The sequence below is a fragment of the Quercus suber genome, unplaced genomic scaffold (assembly GCF_002906115.3).
Source record: "Quercus suber isolate HL8 unplaced genomic scaffold, Cork oak 2.0 scaffold_494, whole genome shotgun sequence".
In the NCBI taxonomy this organism is placed as follows: Eukaryota; Viridiplantae; Streptophyta; class Magnoliopsida; order Fagales; family Fagaceae; genus Quercus; species Quercus suber.
This window is the reverse complement of record NW_027069943.1, coordinates 454,158-464,777: the sequence shown is the minus strand read 5'-3', so window position 1 is coordinate 464,777 and position 10,620 is coordinate 454,158. Positions and strand designations below refer to the sequence as shown.

The window sequence follows — 10,620 nt, the reverse complement described above, 5'->3', positions numbered from 1 at the left end:
TATTTTACATGGTCACTTTTACAAAACACCCACATCAGACTACCTATTATACACCCCTTTTATTTAAATATTCATTTTTTATTCATTTATTATTATTGTTTTTACCTTTATTTTTTCTCACACGTTATCTCTCATTCTCATCTCTCACACGTTCTCTCATCTCTCAACTCTCTTCTCTTCAGAGTTCAGACCAACACAAAACTTCCTTGGCTGAACCTTTATAGCCAAAACTCAAATAGCCACCACAAAGGCAAACCTCCACGGTTGGGCCTCTATTTCCTTCATCTATTGCTATCATTGTTTGCTATTGTTGTTGCTGCTTATTCGATGCTATAATTGCTTCTTCTTTCTTTTTTTTTGCTAGCCTCTTCTTCTTTGATGATTCACATATATTTGTATATGGGTTTGATGATATGGTTTTGTAAATGGGTTTGAGATTTAGATTTAAGACACCATATGGGTTTGATGAGTTAAGATCTAGATGTAGGATTTATTTGATAATTTGTTTGGAATTGATGATTTGTATAGAGGAGATAGAGATGGAAGAGAGTCAGGTGGAGAAGGGAGAGAGAGTTGACAGAGAAGAGAGAAAATATGGCTTGAGAAGTGAGAGAAATAATTATTAAAAAAATAAAATACAAAGTTACAGTGACCATGCATATATGCACGTTTACTGTAACAAATGTGCAAATATGCACACTTTTAGAGCACTAGCAATAGTGGTGCAAAAAAAAGCTAAAAAGCTATTTTTAGCACCACCATATATAAAAAAGAGGGTTGCAATAGTGGAGCTAAAGGTAAAATTTTTACCTTCATTGCTACAGTGCACAACTATATACGGTTGTGCACTGTAGCTAAGAGCTAAAAAGAAAAAATCGTTTTTTTATTCTGCAATAGATTAAAATAATATTTGTTCCTTTGTTTTGTTTTGTTTTGTTTTGTTTTTTTTTTTTTTTTTGGGATTGGGAATTGGAATTACATTTCCAGAAATTGGCAACGATTGGGGTAGGAGAAGTGGACAGGTTAGGTTTGTCCCTCTCAGATCCACCTTCCGGAGCCTCCATTTTCAACGGATCCGGATCGCTGGCTTTTGATTTTGTGTGTGTGTTCTTCAATCTCTGCAACAACAAGGATTTTAATTTAGTTTACTTTAAGGGATCTGAGAGAGCTTTGGCTTTCAGTGTAATGGTTTTATTTTTATTTCTAATTTTTTTTTAGAAGCTATTTCTAATTTTTTTGGGTAATGGGTTTCCTTTTAGATTTAAATATAGTAGTGTGGTATTGCTTAATAAATAAATTACTAATTCCCTCCTCCAAGGATAATTACTATTATTATTTTTGGTTGGTAGACAAGGATAAAGTTTTTAATTTTGATGTTTTTAACCCTTGTCTATTATTGTGTTAATGATCGGTTAATCTCTCAACTTTTGAAATCATACATGATCCATGTGTTTCCTCTCTATTTAAATTTTACAAAATTATTTTATATATATATATATACAAAATTATATTTGAAGTCTCACTAAATTTTGAAATATTTACACATTTTTCACAATAAAAAAAGTTTTGAGAATTTTTTTTTGATAAAAGTAAAGTATTGGTAATTTGATACAACAAAATATCGCAATATTTTTATAACAAGTTAAAGGGTTAAACTATTATAAGTTAAAATAAAATAAAATTACACCCAAACCTATCATAACTCAAGGCATGGTTGTTGTATACTACTTGTATGATATTTTATCGTGCTTAGCGCATTTACATCAGTCTCACCATTTTAATATTTCAGCAAAAATTTATTGTAGGTTGAGTCGATGGCGGTGGGGTGGGTGGTGGAAGAGTCGGTGGTGGCGACAGTAGTGGCAACAGTAGCGGTTACAGTGGTTGTAATTGTTGTTTATTGTAATAGATATTTTATTTTATTGTAGTAGATATATTATTTTATTATAGTAGATATATTATTTTATTGTGTTGAAATCTAAAATAGATTCACTGCTGCTGGATATTTTGTAAGGTAAGTAGGTAAAATTGATAAAATAACTTTATATAGTATGAAATAGCTAAATTTTTATCTCTATTATTGTGGATGCTTTTAAAAATACTAATATAAAGTATTTTTAAGACAAAATGTATAAAATTTGTATCTTTTTATATTATGCAAATGTTTACATCCGCGGATGCGGATACTCTTATATCAGAAGTCTCATCTCATCCACACAAAACGCACACTCAAATCCCATACAACCACTTAAAAAAACAAATCTCCAACTGCCTCAAACGGCCAACACGCACACACGCAAGAAAAGTAACACGAGTGCCCAACACCCAAAATGCTGACCAAAACAACAGCCACAGCCACAGCTTCTCTATCAGTAGTCTCTGCCCTTTCTTCTACAACCCCATCTCCATTTCTCTGCCATTTCACTTCCAACAGTTCCAGATTCTTTACCCCACCAAACCCTTTATCCAACTTCGTCAGCATTAGATGGAACACCAATAAACACAACACCTATAACAAGAACAAGTGCAACAACTTTGGTACGTCAAGAATGGACAGTTTCACAATAAAGGCATCAGCGCAACCTCTTAAGAACGCGGAGGAGCTTATCAACTCTGTTGAAACATTCATCTTTGACTGTGATGGTGAGGGGTCTTTTTTTCATTCTTGAATTGTTTAGTTTTTGTTAAAGTTATATGAACAAGAACAAAGTTAAAAAAAAAAAAAAGAAAAAAAGAAAAAAAAAAAAGGGAATTGCTTTAATGGTGTTGGATTGAATTGGTTTTTTTGTTTATTAATTTGTGTTGTGATATGAGGACGGTTTGTTGTGTGTACGTACACGCTTGCTAATATGTTTGTTTGTTTGTTTAGGATAAGGAAATAGTTAAAGTGCTTTTGGATTTCATATTCTCAAGGCATTATGCTAATTAATTTAGTTATTTTTAATTAAGGTTGAAGTGAATGAGAACCCCCTCTTTTTTTTAAGAGAGTGGGGTTGGAAGTTTGATTTATGTTCAATTACACAATTATGTTAAACAAATTGAAGGGGAAAAATTGGGTCAGGTTTGCCCTCTTGAAACAATTTAAGTAAATTTCTTAAGAACATTTCCTTTAATCTCTTGAGAAATTTTAAATTTTCCTTCTTTTCATACTTTGATTGTTGGAGCCCTAGCACTTGCACAATAACAACATATATACTGTGTAATTTCAAGCTAATGGCTAACAAAAAAACCAGCTAATAAGAACCAATGGACGGAAGCAATCAACTTGAAGTATAATTAAAAACACTTAAAGAAATGCCTATTACAGATCTTTTTGTTTAGATTGGAACTATTTTGCTTTCTTCATGAGGTAACTTGAAATTGAACTTCATTTCACTAGTCTAAAAAACAGCTTTTCCATATATATTTTTCCGCATATTTATATGAGCAATTTTCTTATTTCACAGATGGTATTAAAATTAAATGAGCCATCCAAACCAGCTTCAAGAACATCGCAATCAGACTTCCCTTTCCAATTTGCAGCTTCCCATCTAAGCTCTGAATTCCATCACCAACTCTTTTATTGATAAAACAGAGTTCAAGAAGTCTTTACCAAATCCTTCTTTTAGGCCACATTCATAGAATAGGTAATTTACTATTTTCCATAAAACGTATCCATTTTTGCCTCATTTTAGGGATCTCTCTTGTAGACCATTTGTTTAGAATGATTAGCCAGGTAATAAAAGAGTGCCTAGGAATTGATTTTGAGCACCAAATTACCTTGGGAAGACCACTTCTAAATAGTCTTCATATGGAATAAAAGTTACAATCTTCATATTTAGAGGCTTCTCAAGTAACTGAGTCTTCTTGAGAAGTGTAAAAAAACCAATGTCAAGGTATTGCTTTGAATGTTGACCAGATAATAAAATCCAGTAGGATGCCAACTTCAGCTTATATTGTAGATTACAGAATCTACAATTTCGTTAACATTATTGGCTGCATCATCTGCCTCCTAGAACCAAAGGAACAAGTCCATCTTTAAGTTTTCAATCCATATATAGTCACATTTTGGTGTTTTGTTCCACTAAAGACATGCTAGTGCCCCAAATTAGTTAAGTGTTGGGAAATTGAGACTTGAGGAGTCTTCTAGTGACATTTTGGATAAATATGTTGGATACCACTTGAATCCAAAAGCTTTAGTCTACCATGTATACAATCTTACTTTTTTCTACTATTTTTTGATTTGGACCAACCATTACTGTAATGTGTAACAAAAATGCATTCCCAATTTCAGAAAGTTAAATGACTAGGTCTACAATTTGTCATTGAAAAGTTTGAGGCAAGCATAAATGGGATAAATCTAGTGCTAATTTATTGGAAAACATTTTAATAAATACCTTTTTCTGTTCAAAATTGATTTCTTTTTTAAATTAGCATATTTGAATTTTCTAATTAAAATAATTAGGTATGTGTTTGCAGCTTCTGTTCTTTTTTTTCTTTGCTTGGGGGATTGGTTATGGTTACATTTCTAGTGATAATCTAATAAAAAATCTTTACTTTATTTGTTATTGATTTGCAGGAGTTATATGGAAAGGAGATAAACTAATTGATGGAGTCCCAGAAACACTTGATATGCTTCGGTCCAAGGTCTGTATATGAATGTAGGTGTTACCTTGCATGCATTTGTATGTCTATGATAAATCATTATTATTATCATTATTATTTTGTCATTTATCTGTTGACTTCCTTGTGAAATGATTACAATTGGGATTGTTGCAGCAAAGTATTGGGCGTCAGTGAGTTGTTATGGCTATTAGATATTTGTTGATTTTCCTTTTCTGCAGGGCAAGAGATTAGTGTTTGTTACCAACAACTCAACAAAGTCTAGGAAACAATATGGTAAAAAGTTTGAGACATTTGGTCTGAATGTCAATGAGGTTAGTTAATGACTCTTCTCTCCCCATGTTTGCTAAACTTTGTTAATCATAACTTCTAATGCAGCTGAATCATTTCAGGAGGAAATTTTTGCATCATCTTTTGCTGCTGCTGCATATTTGAAGTCCATTAATTTCCCAAAAGATAAAAAGGTATGTGTATTAAATTTGTATTTTACCTGGTGACACAAACAGAAAATCTCCTATTATACCAGCAATGTAGGGATCAACTCCATATGTCTGGGCAAGAGCAATTGTTTTAAAAGAAAATTTCCATTGTTGGCCATATATCCTTGTATATATGTCTTGATTGTAGTCAAGCCTTTTACACAAAATTTATTCAGTTACAGACTCTAGAAGGTCTTAATAGGAAGTTATTTTTCCGGTTGGTGTTGGACTAGCAATTAGCTTTACATTTTCTAAAACCTAGAGCCTAACTCATATATGTTTAGTAGTGAACAATTTATCTACATTATGAATAATTGATCTACAGTTATAATGTATATCTAGCAAAAGACTCAACAAATTACATGGCACATGCTATGGTAATCTGCTTATGGCCATCTTATGGCATAGGACGGATGCCAACACATCCAGTAGCCGTGTAAAGTCAGGGGCGGCGACCACCCTCAAACTTGAAAAATAAATAAATTTTATACCTAAAAAAAAAAGAAATTCTAAATTAATATGGATTGTTGACCACCCTAAAAAAAACTTGACCACCCTAAAAAAAACTTGAACATCCTAAATAAAAATTTGTCCATTAAAAATAAAATTTAACTTCTCCAAAATTTTGGTCCATTGAAGATTGAACCAAAAAATTGCAAGAAGTGCTATGTTCACAACATGTCCTTAACACTTTCATAACAAATTTTAAGTGGTAGATTGTTACTGGTAGAATTTTTTTTTTTTTTAATGATATGTAAATTAAAACTAGTAACAATTGCCAACTAGGAATTTGTTGTGAAAATATTGTGAACGTAGCATTTCTCAAAAATTTTCCAAACAAACAAATTAGCTTAAAAGCCCAAATCAAATGTTTAATTGTGATATTTTAAATTATGTTTACAAAAGACATATTTTAAAATTGCTATTTTTTTATTAAAAAAAAATGCATATTTTCTAATAGCTAGTCAGTTAGTACTTGTTTTAGTCTTTAGATGAATTTATTGGATTTGTGTGATACATCTCATACACGCATGCACTAAAGTAATACCTCAATATTTTATTGAACATGATTAATGTGACGGTTTAATGCCTAAGTTTTGTACGTTGAATGAACTTGTTACTTACCCTTTATTTTTTTTTATCACTATGGACAAAATTCTTATAAGGAATCACTTTTATTACAAAATTTATCTTTTAAGCAAATTGGTATTCACTTGAATAATCTTCTTTTAGATCCTAGACTATGAGAAAGTTCTCATCTTTTCATCCTAATAATCAATAGAAAATAAAAAGAGCATATTTACAAAGATGTTCTTGTCAATCTCTTTACCATGATTTCCCTAAAAAAGAAATTAGTGGAGCACTGCATTAATTTAATCTTGATTAATTTAAAGAATACGAAATATAGGTTGGAACATATCATAAGAAAGGATGATGAATTTTGTTTATATTGTTACTTATTTAGGTAAGATGTTGGTAATTGAAAGGGAGATCAATAGTTTAATGATTATTTGACTGTGTATATTGAAAAAAAATGTAGTTGATAGCATTAATAATGAAGCTATTATACAACAATTTCAAAATATGAAAAACTTGTAGAACGAAATTTTAAAACTTTATGTATTTGCGATTGTTTTTTTATGTCAATATATTCAAATTTTATTTTTATGAAATTTTGTTTAATTTAAATTTCTTAATGACCACCTTGAACAAAATTTCTGGAGCTGCTACTGTGTAAAGTTTATGGTTCTGAAGAGGATACTTTACTGTTCCATGAAATGAGACTTCTACCATTATATTCCTTCCATTTGTAATTTATTTCTGGTCTTCTTATAAGGCCTTTATCTCAAACCTATATAATACTGATTAAAACGTTGCACTGTGTTTTCTATTCTGGTGAATGCTTACAAAAATTGCACAGCATTTTCAGTTTTCTTTATTATCTAACAGTTATATCTCTCTGCTTACGGCTATCCTGCTACCCTGACATCCTTCAAAATTTTTACTTGTTTAAAAATCACAAATGGTAAGGCATGTTTAGAAATCTTGTTGATGCCCTGAATGAGTATGCTAACTAAGGGATATAGAAAATACGGTGCTGATAGCTGGTCATGATTTAGGTCTATGTGATTGGTGAGGATGGAATCTTGAAGGAGCTTGAGCTTGCTGGATTTCAATACCTTGGTGGGCCAGTATGTATGAATTAAAATTCACATAAGTTGCTTTCTTGATCCAAATATACTATAAATCTTTGATTTTCTTTACATGTTCCAAATATATCTGCAACTTTTACATGATAGTGTGTAAATTTTGTTTGATTTATCTATTTATTTTTTATAATTTTCTGATATATCAGTTTTGATAAAAAATTTTAAGGATCACATTAGATATGATTTCCTCTTACTATGCTGTTTGCAAAGCTTCATACCTAATCTCTGCTCTTCTCTATAGAAATTAATGGTTCAGCTGTTCTTACACAGTAGTTTTTGTGAAGTATTCACTCTTGATAGCAAATTTAAATTTAAATTCTATGGAAGATTTCTCACGGAGCTGATGATGGTATGGATATTCGTGACACATTAGAGCATTACAATAAATGACGTGACAATAACAAATGTATTATTCATTTATTTTCATACAAACTATTCATTTGAGAATATCTTATCTAGCTTTTTGCTGAAAGTATGCTAAAGTATACTTGTACTTTGAAAAAATTTTAAAAAGTGAGAAAATGAGGGAAAAAGTGAGGTTTTAAAAAGCTGTACAAAAAAATAAAAGCTAAAATGACATAGGACAACTAGAACAAAATTGAAACAATAATAAAATAAAGAGATATGACTTAGGAATCAGCACCTAGGCCTGGCTTAGAGTCAGCACCTATGGTAGACCTAGAGTCAGCACCAGACTAAAAAAAGATCAAATGGCTATTTTTTTCATTTATCAAAATATCAACTATCGCCTCAAGGTGTACAATAGGTTGATTATGAAGGATTATTAAACCCTAGTTCTAATTGGCTAGGAAGCCCTAATTGCCTTATTACGAAAATAACCTTGCTTCCAAATTAAAATATTAATAGCCTAATAAACTACTAAGACCTAAAACATAAAAAATACAATTGACTTGCAAACATAAATAATACTAAATAAAAATTTTCTTGCATCTTCCGCATCATAAAAGCTAATGCCAAACAAACACTAAGGGGCTATTTGGCACGGTTGTTTAAATAACAGTTTTCAGTATTTAAATAACAATAACACTTTTGACACGTATCTCTATAACACTAAGCACGTATTTTCACAATATTGAAAACTGAACAAAAATACTTAAATACTGCTACCAAACAGGCCCTAAATATCTTTGACTTTTTCTGCGACATCCAGTAACCTAATTCAGTGTCACCTACTCTAAAAAAATTATTTGATGCTATTGAAATATAGGTCTCTTGGTTGAATATTTGCTTAATTGCATGAACTAATTGTCTGCCAAAGCTGAGAGTTTCTATTTTATCTTAGGTGCACTGTCTTGACAGTCTATGCCAGTGATTATTCATTTCAACTAAAGCATTTTTTCAACTAAAGAACATCTTGGCATGTAAACCAGACATTGCCTGTGATGGAAATTTTAAAGAGCCAATGAGGTCTATATAGATGAGATTTTGTATGATAACATGATATTTTAAACTTAAGTTTCTATCCTATGTTGCATAAGAAGAAGGTGATGTTTAGATAAAGTATAAAATTTTTATATGTTTTGCTTTTGGATGTTGATGATAAATTAATTTTAAGTTTTTTCAAAAAAGAGCAATTTGAGCAACACCATCTTTGAGGATGTTGAGGTTTGGAATATAATAATTTTATCATGAAGCATCTTTATTATTTATAATGTATGTATATGCTTATTTATTTATTTTAAATTTTCAGGATGATGGTGGTAAAAAGATAGAGCTGAAGCCTGGGTTTCTGATGGAACATGATAAGGATGTATACTTCTTTCTTGTGCTTTATGGATGCATTTCTGATTTGAGTTTCTCTAACAGTTTGTACAAGATAAAAAAATTACATTCAATCTTGTTTATGGTTTGTGCATTCTTTGATTCTCAAAACAATTTCTTTTGCCATGATTCAAATTTCAGCCATAACAATGGAGTTTCCTCATTGTTTTCTAGGTTGGGGCTGTTGTGGTTGGGTTTGATCGCTATTTTAACTACTACAAAATCCAGTAAGATCTCACGTTTTTAATTACAAGACACAGACACATTTGTATTGGCAGAACAGCCATTACCTTTTCATTGAAGCACATTGTATAATTGCTGGATTGGGTATAATCTCTGGCAGATCTTTTTTCTGTAAGTGTATCTATGAAAGGAATGTGGTCCATAATCATGGCTTCACGTAGAATTTAGAATAACACTTTTACAGACAAAGTTATTGACAGGAGTTACTTTTTTTCCTCTGAGAACTATATGGAGATGTTTAAATTCCAGGCCATTCTTCTTGTCTTTTTTCCTTTGTGCCTGGAGAGGGGAAAGCTAACACTGTACAAGTCTGAAAAAGAAATTTTATTTTATTACTATTATTTTTTAAAACATTACCTTGTTAAGTAATATATATTACGTATCCACTAGCACCTGCTATTGCAGTCAGCATCTTATTAATTGTTGGTGACAGTATATGTTCATACCCTGATCTACTTGATAAATAAGTGTGGGTGCCAGAGGATTGAGGACAGGATTGATGAGTTGCAGTACTGATATGGGGGTATCATGTGCCCGAAAAGGAAATTCACCCGAGGAGAGGAGGGATGAGACGAAGGACTCTAAGGGGATCTAGGTGGGAAGAACGGTATGAAGAGAGAGAATCAATGAGAGTAGGGGAAGTTCCCAGTTGGGAGTAGCCTGTTGCCTCCGTATTAAATGGTGGGCAACAGCTTTATCAGCTGTATTAATGAGGAAGTGACCTGAATAGCATAATTTACAACTAAGCCAACTCCATCTACCACCTTCTTCAGATGTTGAAAGGGACAAGTGTCGCGAAGAGAAATTTGGGAGGTAAAGATGGAAGGTTAGGATGCGAAGGAAGGGGGAGTATATAAGAAAAAGATGGTTTTCAGAGAAAAGGGATCCAAATACAAGTATCAAAAAGAAAAAAAGAAAAAAAAAGAAATAGTAAGAACATTGAGAGAAGAGAGTGAACAGTACAACTTTCTGCATAACATTGGCCTCCTTGGGCAGGCTTGTAGGGAGATATTTGCTCATCTATTCTATAACATTAACCATTTCTTCCTTATTTTAATCCTCGGGCAGAGCCCTTTCTTACAAATTTTATTAATTTTGGCCAAGGTTGAACAGTACAACTCATTGTTCTAAGTGGGCTTGGGCTGCCAGCTCTTTTGGTCCTTACAATTGGCGTCGTCTGTGGGAACATCAAGGTGTTATGGATTTGTTTTGAGCAGTTATGGCTAACGTAAACCAGGATAGGGAAGAATTGGTTGGCTCACAAAGGGAGAATTAGTTTGTTAACTTGGAGCAAAGAAGAGATA

General features: G+C 31.9%; 1 protein-coding gene across 1 annotated transcript; it reads left to right on the top strand.

The window, feature by feature from the left end:
* Positions 1-2,237: 2,237 nt before the first annotated feature.
* On the top strand, positions 2,238-10,192 carry LOC112039519 (phosphoglycolate phosphatase 1A, chloroplastic). Its single transcript, XM_065763155.1, has 7 exons — positions 2,238-2,643; positions 4,559-4,626; positions 4,824-4,916; positions 4,995-5,066; positions 7,202-7,273; positions 9,003-9,062; positions 9,248-10,192. Exons 1-7 carry the CDS (start codon positions 2,331-2,333, stop codon positions 9,302-9,304), a joined length of 735 nt encoding a protein of 244 aa, XP_065619227.1. The 5' UTR covers positions 2,238-2,330; the 3' UTR covers positions 9,305-10,192.
* Positions 10,193-10,620: the final 428 nt, after the last annotated feature.